At 33.3% G+C, this 21,388-nt stretch overlaps 1 protein-coding gene and 1 long non-coding RNA gene across 2 annotated transcripts; one reads left to right on the top strand and one right to left on the bottom strand.

Moving 5' to 3' along the window:
* Positions 1–1,179: 1,179 nt before the first annotated feature.
* On the top strand, positions 1,180–4,457 carry LOC117681888 (uncharacterized). The gene is made up of 3 exons (XR_010712441.1): positions 1,180–1,561; positions 2,637–2,918; positions 3,650–4,457. It is a non-coding gene; the product is annotated as an uncharacterized lncRNA (long non-coding RNA).
* A 13,813-nt stretch (positions 4,458–18,270) lies between these two features.
* LOC136276270 (ankyrin-1-like) lies at positions 18,271–21,161 on the bottom strand. Its single transcript, XM_066087827.1, has one exon. It carries the CDS (start codon positions 21,159–21,161, stop codon positions 18,825–18,827), a length of 2,337 nt encoding a protein of 778 aa, XP_065943899.1. The 3' UTR covers positions 18,271–18,824.
* Positions 21,162–21,388: the final 227 nt, after the last annotated feature.

Genomic DNA, 21,388 nt, shown 5'->3' with positions numbered 1-21,388 from the left:
CCTAGGAAATTAAGATAGTCAGTTGATGTATACGATTCCAAAAAAGGATCCCATGATTGTCTTTTTTTATGTATTGTTTATAAGTTTAAATATATAAGATTATTTTATGAGTTTTCAAATATTTAATGACTTATGACAATGAGTTTAGTAAGGCGAAACATTTTTTGGACGGGATGCTCAAAGCAATCGCGAAAACTGGTGCGTCGTACTGTCTTTCTGTTCCTTATAATCCAATCTAAGACATTGATCTAAGACATTGTGTCAAGTACAACTTTTTAAACAGCTCATTACCTGTGGAATAATTAAATAATTAATATTGTGCGAGTAAATTGTATGAGCGTTTTATTTTCATTTTAGGTCACCTTTACATCATTTTACTATACTAAACATATCATCTTCAATGAATGACTTATATTTGAACCTTTGGTTATTTATATTCTGATACTTTGATAAAAGACACCGTCACAATGGCGCCCAACGTTTTTTGGAGGTGACCAGATAATACAAAAAATACAGGTATGTAATTCCAAATTCGTTTACTAAATAATTAGTCCATACTATAGTACATGTGCTTTGTGTGTGAAAAACAAGCATAGAAAAAACAAATATTCAGTGTTCTTAGAAAGTAAATTGAATAGAGCTCTTTATAAATTTCTATCAATATTCTTTAAAATTCTTTAAAATTTTTCAGCGCTGGAAAAACTGAACTAAGTGTTTGCAATTTTGGGCGACGCAGGATCCCAATTACACCGAGCACGAAAGTGTGACGTCACAAACCTATCAAATGTGGAGCTAGAGCCGAAACGAGAAATGTTCTGTGCGTGTATCTGTTATTCTAGCACTTGATATCCATTTCAAGGACTGTCGAAGAACTAATTCGATTTCATACTGGAACTACTGGGGGATTGCGATAGACCTACATTAGACTGTAGTTGGACTGTGTGTTGATCCGGTGTTTTATTTCAGACAATTCTACTTTCGTTTTGTGTATGATTGATTAACCAATGTTTATATTTATTTCATTTGTCCTTTTTAGGCGGAAGCGCCTATTGCAATTGCTTTCATGACCTTCTACGTCAAAGGTCAAATTCCTGCCCTTTTTCAGGATAGCTCTATCTGATGTTATTTAAACTAAGGGCATACAACTCTTTACCCCCCCCCCCCCCCCCCACTGTTCGACCCTCGTTTAAACATCGTTTTTGATAATAGAACTGTGGTATGTCTCAAACCTTTTACTTCATCGTTTTTAATTATCTATTGAAACTGCCTTTAGCAAAGATAGCAGTTGGTAGAGCTATGAGTTTACGATTTTTAAAGTACAGGAACGAACGATAACTCTTGCGATGGTATGCGATATAGCATGGAGTCTGATGCCTGTAGATGAAATTGGTGAGGGAAAAAATAGTTCAATTTGAAATTGCGTGTTTATGAGTACAAAAGGAAAAATTGATACAACTTTTCACGTAGTAATATCAGACAATACTGCATATGCAGTGTAAAAATTTTGTCAACAAACCCACGTTGAGAACAACTGGTGACTGTCCATCTTCGACATAGTAAGGTAAGTTAGGTAACTTATGTGTTATTTCTCATTGTATAAACGTTTGCCTCATCATTTTAGATTTTCGTGTTACAATAATTGTGATAAGTTAACGTTTTCTTGATCGAGGAGCTGGTACTTTCTTAAGTCGAAATTCCTCTTACTCTAATCCCCGCTTGTATATTGTGACGTGCGGAAGAAACAATGTCACAGTGTAAAAGTAAAAGCGGGGGTTAGAATCAGAGAAATCTCTGATAAGTACATAAATTTTATGAAAGAATTTATATTGCTTGTGTTAGACATTCATCGATAATTCTGAAATTTCGGTCCATAGTTATGAATACTGTACAAGGCGAGGCCTATATGATTTCTTTAAAGATTAAAATTTAGCACAATGGAATCGCATATAACGGAAGATATAAAGTTTTCTTTTTATAAGTTCATATAGTGATTTTATATTACGTTACGAACTGCACTGTATGATACAGGATTCATTCACTTTTTGCTTACAAGAAATTACAATATTCAGCTTGGTTTTAAAATGACTCATGAATAATGCAAATGGATTTTCTCTAAAATATATCTCAAATACAGCTTTTAAGTATCATACAAGATGCAATTAATTGGTTGATATCATAAATATTCCAGATAGGCTATTACAAAAATATTTAATTGAACATTTAAAAAGAATTAACATGATTTATCCTTTTACCTACCGTATTTACTTGTGTGACGGTCAGACCGGTTTGAATACCGGCGCCAGATAGCTCAGTTGGTAGAGCACCTGACTAGAGATTCAGGGGGCCCGGGTTCGAAACCCGGTCTGGTCCGTCATTATTTCTCCCATCCCGTTACACTTGTATCTCAGAATTACTTCATCATTTCTCTATAATGAAAGTGACTAAGATTTCCTATGTGATAATTTTGATGACTGCATCCTTTTTTAAAATTTTAAATTCATGAGACCGGTATATCTTTGATCTACCATGTTCATGATTAATTGCAATTCCAACAAGACTCAATTATATACCTGACAATGATTATAGGTTATAACCTAACATATATCTATTTGTTCTATATGTATATGTTCTTTCAGATGAATGTCAAGAAACTGATTAACATTAACCGACAAGAGGAGACAATCAGAGCCCAGCATCATTCTTCATTTCTGGTGAAGGGGAGAGTTGCTATATTTGGGTGCATAGCAAAATTCAAGCAAAACAAAGAAAAAGACGGATGCTGTAAATGCAGTGTTGGCTTCCCAGTTCAGCACTTTTAACGAGGGACAAACATTGCACATTTGCAACTTCTAAATGGAAGCAGGGTCTCTTAAATATGCTGGAATCTTCATCTTAATGGCCTTAACACCATTTTCAAGGTTAGTAAATACACTGTACAACTAAATTTTATTACAATATTCCCCGTGGTTTTCTTGATTAAGTAATTTAACTAATTATACCCATGCTCGGAAGGAGAGGGGGTATATTGTTTTACCCTTGTGTGTCTGTTTGTCTATAACACATTTTGTCAAAGATATCTCGGCAACAATCGCAGATGCTTGAAATTTTAACTCAGTCTTTGTTAATTAAGGCATGCCATACGGTACGATTCATTTTTCAAAATATTTGATGTCAACTTCCCGTTACATGTAATGTTAACTATGCTTTTTTGTATACACATCAGAGCAGGGGTATCACTAGTGAGCATTGACTCACAAATATCTTGTAGTCGTATCTTTAATAATGTAGTAAATATTCTTGTTCTAAATGCAATTATAAACTGAAGAATTTTGGAGGAAAAAACCTTTTATTTACAGTTCAATCACTTCATTTTCCATTAATTGTATATAATACATGTATATCGAAATAACCTTACAAATATTGATAATCCATATCATGTGATCTTTATATATATCTCATCCTTTATTTGCAAAATACTTGTATACTTTTGAAAATAAAATATTTAAGGTAATACGCACATAAATTCAAAAATGTTTTATAGATTTATTTTATCTTTAAATCCATGTTTTCTTTATTGGGGGTCAAGTATTTTGTAATGAAATATTGCTTGATAAGATATCCATTGTTCATTTTCATCAACACATTTTAGAATATTCTGCTGAAAAAGACAGCTGCCATTGGTATAATGGATGCAAGACAACACAAGTGAATTGAAATTGTTGTTACCACAAATGGCACACACCAGGATTACACGCTTTCCAAAAACACATTTACGGCATGCAGCTATGAAAGGATTCTTTGGAAGTCTATGTTCTGTAATGGGGAAGTTCTCTTGAAGATTCCATTAGTATTAAAATAAAAACTTAAAAGTTAAAAGTTCAAATGTCTTCAGTACTAGAGACCTGTGATTTGACAGTACAACATCGAGCAATTGTAAAGGACACATAATTTGTACACTATTGAATATCAGTCTATAGTTATCCATAAATTACTTGGCTTTTACATTGTACATGTATTGTTATTCTCAACATTTGCATATATGTTTGATCTTTGTTAAATATATGTATGGTGTACAGTACAGTAAGTAGATACATTCTTTCTAAGTTTTAAACATTTGTCAACAAAATGTATGAACTGCAATCTGAGGATCATTTAGAGGTCTGCAATTCTCCACATATAAAATGACTTTGAAATCAACCTGTTACTGTTAAACTTGAGAATATATTAAGAAAACTTCAAAATCTCTTTATTGATTACCTTTTTTACTACACATTGTCCATATATTTTGTGTATTATTCTATAAAGCTGATTTCTCAATGGCTTTTGCTTCTCAGGTGAGCAAATTGACACACAGATAACTTGATTGTGTAAAATACTGTAATCAAGTGATGTACAAATGTAACTTCTGTATATTGGTGAAACATTATTGTAAAGAATAAAATACTGCAGTCTCAGAAGTTCAGTTTACTTAATTCTAATACTATAATATTCTTTCATCATTTTGATGTCAAAATGACTATTTTTAATAAATTGGCAAAATAAATGAAAATTTATTCCTGTAATTTCAGCTTGCATATAAATATCAATTGTTATACGAATGTACTTCACAAAATAGATGTTTTGATGTTTAAATTGCTTTTCTCATCTAATTTTTTTTAAGGCATGATCTCGACTAATCTGGTGCAGTAACTGAGTATTTCCACATTAACTAGATGTATATACTTTAATTGACACATTAGAATAGTGTTTTCTGTTATCAAACTAATTTTTAAAAAGAAAATAGTTATAACACAATTACATTGACAACTTGCAATCATGCTTCCGCCTATCAGTACTTTCAGTACTTTGATATTGTGTGTAACTGCTTTATCCTTCATCTTGTTGTATTTCATCATCCACGTGAGAAAGAGTAGAGTTAAAAGAGTGTGTTAAATCATAAAACATAAACATTTCTTGGAAAAAAAGGGGGACCCATTGGCTATTCATTGTCATTGAGGTTATTTGAAATTTTTAGACCGACAGACATGACTTATTTTCTCCTGTTAATTTTCCACTTTTGCAATTACTAATTTGTGTGGAAGTTGGGAGTAAAGTTAGAAAAAAAGTACTGAATTTATCTTGGACATTAGCTTTTTGTGGTCATTGTTTTCATACGGAGAAAGTGTTTGTGTGTTGAAGGTGCTGTCATATCACAGTCAATCCATTTGTATTTCTCATCATATTAAGACATCTTTCATAACTTACCATTTTATGTAGTTGAGATTTACGAGTAGTGTATATAGTATATGTAGAAGAATATTTAGAGAATTAGAGGCCGATTTAAAAGATCTATATTGAGTAACACTTAGAGTATTAGAAGTACAGTTAACAAAATATATTGATATGGTTTAACAGTCTTAAGGTCTATTTTTTTTTCATTTACAAGGGTTACGAAAGGATAAATGTATTAAATTTGAATTTATAATCTATAAGCATTTGGATTATATTTTCCAGCAGTTTTGTGTATAATAAGTATAGCATCAGGAGAGAAAGAAGGGGCCTATGATGAGCAGAAGAAAGAAGGAAAAGATAAAGATCAGGAGGAAGAAAAGCTGAAGACCTTGATATGTAAGATGATCCCAAAATATAAGATCATTTCCAAAAAAGAGTTTGACAGTTTACTGATATTAAAAGTCATTACACCATTGAAATGAAAACATTTGCATTTCCAACAATATCTCAAATAGAGAGGGTAGATTACAGTCTGCACTAATTCCATCTGTAAACAACGTGTATACTCTACGGGGCAAGCTTCAAAGGTTTTGTGGCATTGAAGAATATCAAAAAGGGGAAGTAACCTATGAAGATTGCAGCTTTGGGGTTAGGTGTTTGATAAACTCGCAGGCATTGCCTGATGCAGTTTTGCTTAAGGGAATTGCAAGTTCTTTGTTGTTATCACAAGGTTACATGTAATTGGCAATAGTGAATAAAATTTTAGACATATTAGAACGGTTTTATAGAAAAGTGAGTAGTAGTGAAACACGTATGCAAGAGTACTATAATGACTTTCAGAAAGAAAAAGAAGGGTCTTGTAGCTTATGGTTCTAAGTTAGAACTGTAGAGCTATCAAACAGGGTCAGATAAATATTGCTGCAAAATACACAATGTTTTAAAGTACATTTTGGACTGAATTGAGAAGCATGTTATTACGATACTCTATCAGAGATGTTTATGCAAATATAAAAGATTTTAAGATTTTACTTTTACAAAGAAATAAAAAAGGTAGAGCAGGAAAAGACCAGCACAGAGACTTTCAACAAAAATGCCAAAGCAGCTGCACTCCATACCAGATCACCAGAAGACAGCACAGAATCTACAAATAAACTTCTCAAGGCTATCACAAGAATTGAGAAAATCTTGAAAAGAAACAAGGTAACAAAACCGAATAGCTCAAAGGAGTAGTCTCTTCTATTTCAGGGCAATTAAGAGAGAAAACTAATTCAAGCCCTGTTAAAGATTTACAAGATATGATGATAAGACCTGCATGAGATTACAAAATTTCATCTCGATGTTTATGGTGCAAGCGGTGATAGTTTGCCCAATTTGGGGTACATAGAAGCAGTAATTGAACTTTCTATTAAGATTCTATTAGATTCTACTGAAGTTGCTAGAAACCATAGACGCTAAACAGAAACAAGATCGGAAGACTTATGGTTTGCCTCTGGATCTGGGCTGTAAAGAAACTAAACACGATACAACAGGGAATTTGCCTCACTATCTCATGTCTGGATGGCACCCTCGTTTGGTCATTGACGCATATTTGGGACTTGAGGATTCACAGGATCAGTAAAAAAGGTAAGGGAAACTGTGCACAGAAGCTGCGACGCAGATTACAGTTTGGTTACAACAACAAAATAAACACTGGAATTCTAAAAGATATAGGCAAAAAATGATTCCAAGGTTAGGTTTGAAAATGTTTTTGTAGAGAACAGAGTTTTGGTTAGATTTTTGGCTAAACCGAGCAAGTGTAGTTTGGTTGATAAATGAAAAATAAATCTCTACATAGTAGTAGAAAAAACAATTTCAGATACTCCTGTTTATCGAGTTAGGAAAGAGTTTGTTGATGGGTAAAATCAGGACTTTACAAATGACTTTGTTACTATTGTTAAATTTTGTAGAGACCTTAAAACAAATCTCAGGCCGATTTTAAAGTAAAAATAGAATTAATAAAATTGCTCATAAATGCATTTGTTCACAACCCATGAATATTTACATAAACGTTCATTCCCCAACCTTGTCTTTAGCCCCTCTGTACCATTATATTCTTATTGAAGAAGGCTTACTTCTGGAACATGGTCATTGAGCTCTTTTTTGTCTGGTTTTCCACAGGAATGGTTTCTGCTTAGACAAAGTCCTTCAGGTATCGATTAAGGTTTTTTTTTTGGCAGGGGATGTCATTTGTTTTTATAGTTATCATATGAAGATATTTGTATGAAATGTTTTTTTAAAAGAGCTCCTCAATTTTTGGTCGAAAAAACAGTGTGTCGTCAGCAGTTTTCTTAAAACAAAATAGATTCTAATCTGATGATAATAATAAAGACTAATAACACGAGCATATAAGGTTTTGACTTACAGTTCCTATACGTAAATGGATTAATTATTATAGTTTATAAATCATCATAATTGCTTTCATTTATTTCAACATTTCATGTTTTCATGTACCGTTGTTCATTTGTTACCATTTATTCATACATTCATTCATATTTTGATAGTAATACGAGAGGTTACGTTTGGCTGGTGAATCGGTGAATGAATCGGTGTGTAAGACTAGTTTTTAGGGTTTAAGTGAGTGACTGCGCATGTCATTTTATATAATCTAAATTTTAGCACAAACTTTGAAAATAAATATCAAGACGCTACCCGAGACAGACGGTTGATGTCTGCTTCATAGCTCGTCAACCCGACTAACTATTTATCTAGTAGTCTTATATAGTATGTTATACTTTGTGAATTATTTTTATTAAATATATGTAATTTAAGTACTATCTTACTTAAGATAAATTTTATATTAATGAGTGAATGTAGAGAACGAGAGTGTTTTAGTTATATTATATTGGTTATGATCATACCTCCAATGTGTAATGGAGGTCCGTATTCACTCAAAGTTTGTATTTTGACCATCATAAACAAACCAAAATACCAACGTTTCGTTTTCCCCCGATTATGCCATTTTCCCGATTTTGACATTTACCACAATTATGACATGCCCATTTGTGACACGGAGCACACGGAGGGTGCAACCGGTCAGCAGAGGATGTTCACTCCTCCTAGACACCTGATCTTACCTTTTTTTTTGGAGGTCCGTGTTGCTCTACTATAAATTTGTATTTCGTTTTCTGGATTTTTGAGTTGGTTGACTGTTTGTTTTTGTCATTTTTTCATAGATCACTTGTGAAAACCATTTATATCATAATTAAAATATGAGATTAAATTCAGTATAATTCCACAAATAGATCTTGGAGTTCTGTACATGTAGCTCGAAAAATATATTTTACCCCAACTCTGCTTATTTATTGCCAAAGAACAAGGGACGTTATTAGCCGTATTTGGCCGCAACATTTATCATATTTTTAACGTCTTAGTTTTGTTTTTTGATGTGGTGCATTGTACTAAGTTCGATACTGGCTAAATTCAACAGGCACCAAAATGACGTTATTTTTCATTATGACGTCACTAGTGTACCCTAAACATGGAATGATCTCCAAAAATCGTTATAATATATAGAAATATGAATAATCTTTGCTGAAATTAAAACCTTCCAAATGCATTAACCACTTTTATATTTAACATACTTATTTTCTGTATCATAACAAATTCATATACTGAAAATAGTGACGGTCAATAACTGTGAACAATGTGAATTTTAGCAGAAAGTATTAGAAAATTGCACATTTTAACAACGTAATTCAAACAACGCGATCCGACACTGACAGTTACTCGGCGTAACACGCAGTTTTTACCGGTGAAAGAGGGTTTATTTTTTTTTTCTATACGTAAGAGAAGCCAAAAGGAAAAAAGAAATAAATTGCAACCGAAAAATAAATAATTGATAATTGGTTTTATCTATACAAAGCACGCGTAATTAGATTGAAAAGAAAGTGCATTGACCTGTGCTCGTTCTTAATACTCTAAAAGTTAAAATATATTATTCATCTGTTTAATTAATCAGTTTTCTTGTATATTATTGTACCGGTTGGTAAATGGATGAATTGTGAAATTCCCGCATTTATAAAGTTGCTAAATTGTTCTATCCACGTGCGTCGATTGTTATAGTTGTTTGTGTATTACAAAAATCAAGATACTAACAAAGTATAAGTAAGATATTAAACAATAAAATGCTTTCTATGGTGATTCATGCGGTAAATGAAGGTAGCGACATTGCAGAAAAAATTACATTACCCGCGTTGTTTTTCTCTGCATTGATCGCTAATTTATTGTTTATATTTACATCTTTCTATCAACAAATTAATAAATTGGGTGAAAAAAGTCAGAAAAATTAACAAAATTATTGTTACGTACATCAGTACGTTAGGTATAAGAAACAGCCAAATCGTCTCCTATTGGAATTTGATTCTAAAATCACCATGATTATTTCGTGTAGTCCGGGATTTTTCTTAGTTTGCTGAAGGTTTCGACCGATCGATAAACTAGTAAGAACTGGATCGTTTATATTTCAGTTCTGTCCATTTCAACAGCGCTATGAATGTACAATCCATTTTCGTAATAAAATAGAGGGAATCATACTTGGTGGATGTAAATAATATATTCATTTACCTCTACTGACTTTCGAGTATTTCTCTGCAGTACGGATTTCCTAACTATGTCGGGTTAGTGAGTACGAAATTCTTATTCTAAACAAAGGGAATGGAAAGTTTGGAAATAAATACTTATACCAAAAATAAATTTAAAAAATAAGAGAAATGTTTGGTTGTGTTAAAATCCGGTTAAGCCTGTCCGTCATGTTTATGACGCCGCGTTAAAGGCTTCGTAAAATGTCGATGTTTCGTTTTAAAAAGGCGCCGTGTCTAACGTAAAATATATCATACTTACACTAAAGTTATATAAATAAATAATATACCATTGCGTTTTGTTTATTCTTGGCTTTAAAAAATGGTAGGTATCATAAGATTTTAAAACACGGCATTTTTTGGCCAATAACGTCCCTTGTTCTTTTTTGCTATGATTGGTTTCTGTCCGTCACGTTCGGGGATATCAACTCTTATACCCGGTCACAAATACACGGTCGGTACGAGTTATTGTTCTTTGAAAACAAGAATGGCAAAATGGTTCAACAAGAGGCCCACAGGCCACATAGCTCACCTGAACAGTTCCTTGTAACATTCTATTTCGAAGCATACGCTACTGGTATTTCTATCTAAAAAATTTTAACTGGGGTGCCAGTATTGGTCCGTGGTTTATGGTTGGCTTTAACAATTTAGAGTCTCCACTATTCTAGGGTGATTGCACAGTAATAAACTTAGCATCGTAGTTCTTAAAAAGAATTTTTTTTGGATATTCTCCTTAACATATTTCTATGTTTAACTTTGAAACCCTCTTGTGGCCCAAGTATTAGTTCAGTGGTCATAGCTTTATTAATGTAGAATCTACAATATTGAAGGATGTTTGTACAGTAATCTCACAAATTGTTGCATTGTAGTTCTTGAGAAAAAAAATTTAAAACATTTTAACCAGGTTTTCCCGTTATTTAAGTGATGAAAAGAGCGGGGCTGCCAAAATGGTACCATTATTGTACGATTAACTCCTCCTACAGTTTTCAAGATAGGAATTTGTTCACTTGCAGATCAATTGTAGATATATCAAAGGTATGCATATTGCTAGGATTTTGATTTCTAATTATTTATGAAAAAAATACCAGCTTTTGAACTCAGTCATTTTTTGGCAAAATATTGCATAAAGGGTACCCTCATTGTACGATTAACTCCTCCTACAGTTTTCAAGATAGGAATTTGTTCTCTTGCAGATCAATTGTAGATATATCAAAGGTATGCATGTTGCTAGGATTTTGATTTCTAATTATTTATGAAAAAAATACCAGCTTTTGAACTCAGTCATTTTTGGCAAAATATTGCATAAAGGGTACCCTCATTGTACGAATAACTCCTCCAACGGTTTTCAAGATAGGAAGTTGTTCTTTAAAAGATCAATTATACGTATACCAGAGGTGTGCATTTTGCATGAACAAAAATACTTACTTTTGAACTCAGTCATTTTTTACTCTACGGTAGGTAGTGTTTATCAATCCAGGGTTGACATGGATTTTGGATACAGTTTACATAAAAGAAAACTCGGTTTGCTGTCACATAGACAGCTTTTCACTTGTTCTATATAGGGCCACGAATTATTCACCTGATATACAAGCTTTTGTGTAAACTTTGGCATTTCATCTTAAACTTTGAACCTCACCTGGGGACCACGTTTTGGTCCAGGGGGTCACAATTATTAAAATTTAGAATCATCACTATATTTTTAAGCCTATGTGTCAATATTGGCATAGAGTGGTTCCTCGAAAAGAACTTTTAAAACATTTTTCCTACGTATTTCTATGTAAAAATCCCGCCTGGGGACCCATTTTTGTCCAGGTCCCAATTTTTAAAATATAAAATCTTCACTTAATTTCCTTGTGTAAATATTGTTTCTCGAGAAGTTTTTTAAAACATTTTTCCTACGTATTTTTATGAAAAACTTCGAACCCCGCCTGGGGGTTAGGGTCTTGGTCTGAGCGTCACGATTTTTAAAGACAATGGAAAGGCAATGGACCAAAATCTTACAAATGATCTGGTGAAAAATATACCAGCTTTTCCATCTACTTCAAAGCTGGCATTACCTCCCCATGGACCTTAACGAATATTCTCTACAACCATTTTTACAGTACAACAGTTCCACGATTGCTAAATTACAGAGAATTAACGTAGGTGATATATTAAGCGATTTTGAATCCCAAATTACAGAAGCAGCAGCCTCCGTGCAGGCCAGGAAAAATCTTTCAGATTTTCATGGATGCACCTTTGATATCATAAGCATCAATGTAATTTTAATAAGTTACTTGAATAATCATTAATGCGATACTTGTGATTCTGTGATATCCAATGAAATTTGACTTTAAACGTGTTAAAATTGTCAAATTCAAAAAAAGACCTTTAGCTGTAAATTTTCTCGGTTTTCATTTAGTTCTCGTTTTTAGTTGTACCGAAAAGAAAGTACAAAGTAATTATTATGTTACAATTAGGCCACACCAATTTGATTTTTATGGTCGCCGGATCCGCGCGCACGTTCCTTATGGCTTTTTAGAAAATAATATTAAAAAATAAATCCCGCATCCGGAAATTTTCGTTCCGTTTTTCGCTTCAATTTTCGGTTTTTACTTTTATATTTTTTTATTTAGTCATGATTGCGCTTGAAATCAAAGCTTTTTTATACTGCGTGTGAAAGTCTCGATTTACATTGAGCATTTCTTCAGTGTGATATAATAGACTGGATGGCCTCAAAGGGTTTTGGGTGGACACAAAGTTCTAGGGATACAGCTGACTTTGTTTTCAAGATCTTGAGAAATTCTTTATGGTATATAGATCATGCCCATGAAAAATTCAAGGAAAGTAGTTGCCCGATTCCTAGCTGTTTCTGTACATTTCATGGATACAATGAATTTAAAAAATTGCACCACAGAATACCACAGATAAAATCAGAAAGACTTAATGAACTCTCGATGGATCTGACAAAAGCATTATCTTTTCCATCAATGTCCTTTTCTAGAAACAAGCAACTCTCCTCTGACATGGAATCACTTCTTGCCACCTTAACTCAATACAAAACAAGATTAGACAAAGACAATACTCGTCATAAAAATTCACGAAAATCTTGTTCCCCTCCACGCTCACTTGAGTCGGACACATCCCTAAAGTATATACCAGGGAAACCTCAAAATGAAAATTGTTTAGATGATTCCAGCGTATACAAGACTCTAGAGGAAGATGTGAAATGTGTGGAGAGTTTTCAGTTCATAGATCTAGATAATTACACACCTGAAAACAGACTAAAACGAAGGAAATACATTAATAATTTGGAATTAAATGTGCCAGTGATGCTGTATAGAATAGCATTCGGTGGTTCTATTAGTACCAAACTTTATTTGGAAAGTACCTGGAGATGACAGCAATGATCCAGAGGTTTCAACAAAAAATATCAAAATTGTTAACAAAATCAACAAATCACTTCCAAAGTTTTCAACAAGGTCCATGAGAAAGCAGTTCATAAACCGCTATTTTAAGAATGTCAAGACTACGAAATCTGTGCTGAGAAACATATTCTTTGATCTTACTGGCTGTGAACCTTCATGGGAATCTAGTGAACAAGCTGAAATTGATGAGCATGTAGCATCTATATTACTTAATGGTGATGATCCCTCTCTTCTACTTGATTACAGATCTTTAAACGGAAAGGATATTGATTCCAAATACGGAGATTTCTTTGAGGAAATGGGTAAATACTTTGATGAACAGTTAATGCCAGTTAATGAAAGGCGACATGGGGAAGAACTTTACTTACCTATGGCAATATCAATTGAAGTTTTCAGGAATCAAGTTTCAAAGAGATTACCAAATGGCACACCAATTCCATGCAGTGAAACTGTTCGCTTACAGTTTCAACCAAACAGTACGTTTCAAAAGACTGCTTTAAAGTATTCTGGTAGATTTAATGTGAAATTTCGTGTGCAAACTCGACTTGCAAGAGTAAACCATGTTTTCGCAAGGTATGTAGCTACCTCATTGAGATATCTGAAGGAGTTCTGCGTTAGTAATCGGGATGATGTTACACTAGTATGTTTAGATGACAAAGCAATTGTTCCCGTTGGGGAGCCAGGAATACCTATCAGTACTGGTGTTAGGGGGCATAATAAAGTGCTGACTCATTCAGATGGTCCAAAACTAGTATGTACCGACCATGATTTTCACATAGCAGGTCTAGTGTCATCTGTAGCCTTTGTATCTTGGATACCTTGAAACAGTAATGACAGTTTCTTTAAAGGAAATGTTTACATTACAACGGAGGATAAGGTTTTTCAGCCATCAACACCCCACTGTCATGCATCTGAACTTACCAAGATAATACGTGAACAGTATTCTGAAAACAGTGTTGATTTGAAGACTCCGATTCTTTTTTTGGTGACAGATGGTGGGCAAGACCACAGAGTGACATTTAAAACTGTCAAGTTATCCCTTGTTCAACTGTTTATTCAACTTGACCTTGACAGGCTAGTTGCTCTAAAAACTGCACCAAACCACAGCTGGATGAATCCAGCAGAAAGGTGCATGTCAATTTTAAATTTAGCACTGCAACATGTTGCTCTTGCAAGAAAAGAAATGGAACCCACATATGAAAATGCTGTCAAACACAAATCTACACTTGGTGCTGTGCGTAACTTGGCTAACATTAAGACTGGTTTCAAAGATGCTTTTGCTGAATCTGTTGGGAGTGTCATTGAACATCTTAACTCTCGATTCAAGAGAATGAAACTGAAAGATGAACATTTAAAAGTATACACAGGCATTCCAGATGAAGACATTCAAGCCTCTCTTGATGTTGTTGGTCAGGTCTTTAATTCCAATCTCACTGTTGACATGTCTACGGGAGATTTACGTAGGTTAAGAACTTGCAGGTAAATAAGACCATGGTAAATTTACTGAACTCTTCAGGATTTATTTTGTACAGTATCATGTATTCACCATTGATCAAAAAATATAAAAATACATCATTAATAGTGTAATTATAGTAATATATTAAGAAAAATTTCAAAACCATTACCATGGAATTCTTTATAGTACTTTGATATTTGAAAAATAGCTATCAATGAGTAGAGAAAAAATCCATGGAGAAGTTTAACACTAATATCTTATTTTTTGCAAAACAGTTATTATAGAGATAAATTACTATATACATGTACCAGTAACACCTGCATTATAATTTCAGACCTTCTTGGCAGACCATGGAAAGAGTAGTCACTACATGTTCCAGTTGAAAAAGTGCAATAACTGTGCCTATTGCACAGTTATTAACCCCCCAAGGCTTCCTGTTGCTGAATTCCAGAGTTTGCATTTTCTGCCTGACCCTGTTCCTGGTGGAGAGGGCCATTATCAAACCTTTGAGGAGGTAGGCATAATTTTTCATTCAAAGGATTCCGAAACATATTAAGATCCGATAAAATGAAAAAGAACATGAAAATCGTTCATGTTAATAAGGCATTGAATTAATTTCAGGTACTTTGTTTATGGGTTATAATATATGATTCTAAAATTATCAAATTTATTAAGTGTATGGACAGGTAACATGCGATACATACAGGCCGAGTGCTCAAGTACAGGATGATCCTGCCACTACCAACGACAGGCGTAACCGAGATATATTTAAGACCCAAAAAGTTCATGATGTTATTGTATGTAGAGAGTGTTCAAAACCAAGATGTGTCTACAGTGATAAAAAGCTTACCCGTGAACAAGTAAGTTATTAGTATTGTATGTTATTGGTGGCTTCACTGTCTCGTTTAGCAAGCTTAAGAGGCCTTCAGTATCTGCAGTTTTTAACTACGCTAAATTTAAGGTGATATTAAAGTAGATTTGTGAAACTTTTTTTCATGATGTCATGTATTTGTAGGAGGAACTGTTGCTGCGTTTAAAGGAAGATCATGTATACACATGTGGAGACCCCATGGTAGCAGAGGATGTGGAAGATCCAGGTATGGTTGTTCGTGAGGCCATAAACTGCACAACAGAAGTGGAAACAAGTTATTTCTCAACCTCCTTACATCACTACTTACCTCCAGTTTGTATTCACTGCGGAAGTGTTGACAGTCTTTTAGATGATACAGACCCTTACATTTCTGGCTTATTTGAGCAATATTCTATTGTTAGACCCATATGCCAGATTTGTAAAAATAATGGCAAAGATGCAAGAACATGGGGAAAAAAATTTCTGCCCATGAGGTGCAGAAGATAAACTGTTGAATGTTGTTCATGATGAAGTGAAATTGTAACAAATTGAACAGTGTGCATTCTTTGCTAACAATTGATTTCATTATTTTGTCCGAAGGTACCGGTAAAAACTGTTCATATTGTATACATGTGCCCAAAATACATATTTTGCACCATTATTGTTATATAATTCTAGTTTTGACTAATAGGGTGTGAAAGTATAATCTGAGACATTGCACAGTGGTTTTAGTACAGTGTAATAATGATTTTTACATGTATTTCAAAGAAAATAATGATATTTTAAAATAAAATGTAATCGCTCGCCTCTATTTTTTTTTATGTCGCTCCTAAATTTTCAAATTTCAGTATTTTAATTTTAAAATTATTAAATCGTTCGCTCGCCCTAATATTTTTTTGACTAAAATCCGAAGACCAAGAAATCAAATTGGTGTGGGCTTAATCAATTTTTTACTCAATGGCCCAAAATTGTAATAAACCTTTAAAAACAATAATTCGGTTTGCACATAAAATAAGAAAAATGAAAAGTTTGACATACTAGGCTTAGAGCCTATTAAAAAGGGAAAATTTCTTTTATATGAGTGCAATGATGCTTGTGTTGTCATATCACGTAGTGTGCATTGAATTTCTTGAGAGGATACCAACATTCATTCATTTTTTTGGATCTATTTATATTTTTGAACTTAGACCCTCTATCGTAATGTCATAGTGTTCTTGGTTAGTTTAGAAAAAAAGCTAAATGAGAATACAGCGTATTTGCATATCAAACACATCGTCGTCCTTATGAAAAAAAAGTTTTAAACAATTTCCCTATCTGTTACTTTGAACTTTGGACACTTGCATTGGTCCCCAAGGAATGGCATGGGGACCAAAAAAAGGAGATGACACTTTTCAATAAGAGAGTTTAAACCGAATTGAAGTGTGGATTTTACTGATTAAAGTGTGAATTTGACAGATTTAAGTGTGGGTTTTACAGATTAAAGTGTGAATTTTACAGATTAAAGTGTCAAAATTATAGACTAAAGTGTCGAATTTACAAGTTAAAGTGTAAAAAAATTTACATATTTAAAGTGTGAATTTTACTTTTTAAAGTGTAAATTATACATTTTAAAGTGTGCATTTTACATATTTAACTGTGAATTTTACAGATTAAAGTGTAAATTTACAGATTAAAGTATAAAATTTACAAATTAAAGTGTGAATTATACACTTTAAGTTGTAACTTTAACACTTTAAACTGTAAATTATACATTTTAAAGTGTGACGTTTACATATTTAAACTGTGAATTATAGACTTAGGTGTCTTTACACGTTAAAGTGTAAAAAAAAATTACAATTTAAACTGTGAATTTTACAGATTAAAGTGTAAATTTTACACTGTAAAGTATGAATCACCAAACCCTGAAACTTTAATTTGCGATTAAAACTAATTAAGTTACAAGCACATTAGTTAAGTTACAAAGCCCACTTTTTTAAGTTACAAAACACCTTTTTTCCCATTAAGTTACACAAAGTCTGCCTTTTAGTTAAAAAAGTGTGCTTTTTGATAGGCGACCCTTACCCTAACTCTAACCCATACCATAACCCAAACCCAACCCCTAACCTTGCAGAAAATATATATAATAAGGATAGTCTGAAATAACTTTATAATTTAGTCCTTTTAAAGATATTTTTTAAATAAGTAAGTAACAACTGTTTAGAATATTGGATGATATAAATGTGCGATCAGTTTTATCAATAGCTCTTCAGAGAGTCATCAACGTAATTTTATGATATAACAAATGACATGAGAATCTAACTTTTATTTTGTATCAGAGCCTATGTCTTCTGACTAATTAATCAATTAACGGGACACATGAGTTTTTTTTAATGTTGGAACCACATTAAGAATATACTGTTAAATTGCTGTTAACTTGCTCTTACTTTTAGGTTATCAATTCCATAACATTTTTAAGTGATTTCCATCTATCAAATCAAAACTTTCATTGCATCTTAATTCGCATGCCTTGCTTAAATCTAGAGACAAAAAAGCACAGCATAGTTATTCTAAATGGACGTAAACTTTTCTAAATTTGCTATAAAAGTTAAAAAAAAGCATATGTTATATATTTTTTGTCCCCAAATAATGAGTTGTTTGAGGCCTTTTTCAAACTTTAAAGCGTGCCATTTATTCTAAAGTAAAAACCTCGAAAATACGTAATTTTATGACTTTGCGATGACATTTTTATATCGTATAAATAAAACTATACACATTTATATTTTATTATTCAAAACAATTCAATCAAAGTTTTATTTCGAATTGAAATTGTACTTTAAACACGATGTATCATTTTAAACAACACACAAACAATGCTTTAACAGTACACATATAATTTCTTATTGACTTTTGGAGACAGATTTAACAGAAAGATAAAACAAATGCTATACTTTTCGTACGTTAACAATTAAAATATTATATTAAAACAACTTTTTGAACTAGCAGCAATAAATACTGACACATCAGAAACTCTTCTACTAACATCTGCTCCATTTTTAAAAGTTCACATATTACGTCTAAATATCCTTCTGAACATGCAACAATCAGAAGAGAATCAGTTCAGTTTGTGATGTTTTTATCTGCTCTATTATTTAAGTTAACGTGTTATATCTAAATGTCCTCTTGAACAAACATCAAAAAGCGGGCAAGTAGCGGAAAATGTGATATTTACATCTGCTCAATGATTTATCAGTTCACGTACTACACATAAACGTCCCTATTGAACAAGCATCAATGTATCGGGAATATCAGAATACTGTAACATTGGCATCTGCCCCATGTCTTAACAACTCAAGAACGACATCTAAATGTCCTTTTTTACGTGCAGCAATAAGAGGTGAATTATCAGAAACTCTGAGATTGACATCTGCCCCTTGTCTTAACAATTCAAGAACGACATTTAATTTACCTCTTGCACATGCAGCAATGAGGGGTGAATTATCAGAAACTGTGAGATTGACATCTGCACCATGTTTTAACAATTCAAGAACGACATATAAACTCCATTTTGCACATGCAGCAATAAGGGGTGAATTATCAGAAACTGTGATATTGACATCTGCCCCATGTCTTAACAATTCAAGAATGACATTTAAATTACCTTTTGCACATGCAGCAATGAGGGGTGAATTATCAGAAACTGTGAGATTGACATCTGCCCCATGTTTTAACAATTCAAGAACTATATCTAAATGTCCTTTTGTACATACAGCAATAAGGGGTGAATTATCAGAAACAATTATATTGACATCATCTGCACCATGTTTTAACAATTCATGCACTATATCTAAATGTCCTTTTTGACAAGCTGTGATAAGTGGCGACTTATCATTAACTATGATATTGACATCTGCTCCGTGTTTAAGGAGTTCACTAACTATACTCAAGTGTCCTCGTGAGCAAGACGCATTTATAGGTGATTCTTTACAGTGTTTTACATTGACGTCTGCTCCATGCTGTAACAGTTTGCGTATTATAACTAAATGAACTTTTGAACATGATAAACGAAATAATGTATCATCTGAAATGGTATTTGCATATGCTGTTCGGTTTGACAAATTATGCTTCATATACCAATAATCTATGAGACATGAAGCAGTAAGTGGTGAATTACCAGAAACTGTGATGTTTACATTTGCTCCATGTTTTAATAGTAAACGTATTATATCTAAGTACCCTTCTGAACATGCACCAATAAGTGGTGAGCTATCAGAAACTGTGATATTAACATCCGCTCCATGTTTTAACAATTCATTTACAACATTCAAATGACCTTTTGAACAAGCAGCAAGAAGTGGTGAATTATCAGAAACTGTGATGTTGACATTTGCTCCAAGTTTTATCAATTCCTTTACAACATTCAAATGACCTATTGAACAAGCCACGGTAAGTAGTGAACCTTTGTTGACGTCTACTCCATGTATAAACAGTTCACTAACTATATTCGTATGACCTTCTAAGCAAGAAGCAAGAAGAGGTGAATATATACAGTTTTTGCCATTGACATCTGCTCCATGTTTTATGAGAGCGCGTATTATATTCAAATGCACTTTCGAACATAAATCTAGTCTGTTCTTAGTATATACGATTTCGGCAGAGTTTCTTTGGTAATACATACATGATATTTCATCATAATGAATTAAACATGAAGCAGTAAGTGGTGACCAACCCGAAACAAGCATATTGACATCTGCTCCATGGTTTAAGAGTTCATTTATCACATCGTAATTCCCATTTGAACACGCAGCAATGAGTGGGGAATTTTCAGAAACTGTAATATTGGCATCTGCTCCATGCTTTAACAGTTCATGGACTATGCTTAAATGTCCTTTTGAACATGCTTCAAGAAGTGGAGAGGTATTAGAAACCATGGCATTCACATCTGCTCCATGTTTTAACAGTTCATTTATCACATCGTAATTCCCATTTGAACACGCAGCAATGAGTGGGGAATTTTCAGAAACTGTAATATTGGCATCTGCTCCATGTTTTAACAGTTCATGGACTATGCTTAAATGTCCTTTTGAACATGCTTCAAGAAGTGGAGAGGTATTAGAAACCATGGCATTCACATCTGCTCCATGTTTTAACAGTTCAAGGACTATATGTGAATATCCTTTCGAACATGCTGCACGAAGTGGAGAGTTATCAGAAAGCATGTCATTCACATCTGCTCCATGTTTTAACAGTTCATGGACTACATTTAGATATCCGAAGTAACATGCTTCAAGAAGTGGAGAGCTATTAGAAACCCTGCCATTCACATCTGCTCCATGTTTTAACAGTTCAAGGACTATATGTAAATGTCCTTTCGAACATGCTACACGAAGTGGAGAGTTATCAGAAAGCGTGTCATTCACATCTGCTCCATGTTTTAACAGTTCATGGACTACATTTCGATATCCGTAGTAACGTGCTACAAAAAGTGGAGAGCTATTAGAAACCCTGCCATTCACATCTGCTCCATGTTTTAACAGTTCAAGGACTATATGTAAATGTCCTTTCGAACATGCTTCACGAAGTGGAGAGTTATCAGAAAGCATGTCATTCACATCTGCTCCATGTTTTAACAGCACACGAACCATATCTAAATGTCCTGCCGCACATGCACGAAAAAGTGGTAAATAACTAGAAACTTTGCGATTGGCATCTGCTCCATGTTTTAGTAATTCGGATATGATATCTAAACTCTTAGTCTCACATCTAAACGCAGCAATAAGTGGGGAGTTATTTTCAACTGTGAAATTGACATCAGCTCCATGTTTTAACAATTCAAGTACTAAATCAAAACGTCCATTTCTACATGAAGCGA

This window comes from Magallana gigas, chromosome 1, assembly GCF_963853765.1.
Source record: "Magallana gigas chromosome 1, xbMagGiga1.1, whole genome shotgun sequence".
In the NCBI taxonomy this organism is placed as follows: Eukaryota; Metazoa; Mollusca; class Bivalvia; order Ostreida; family Ostreidae; genus Magallana; species Magallana gigas.
This window is presented reverse-complemented; position numbering and strand designations above follow the sequence as displayed.

Bases quoted from the DNA above. Each gene is read 5' to 3' on its own strand.
- LOC136276270 (XM_066087827.1), bottom strand. From the start codon at position 21,161: ATGGTTCGTGTGCTGTTAAAACATGGAGCAGATGTGAATGACATGCTT.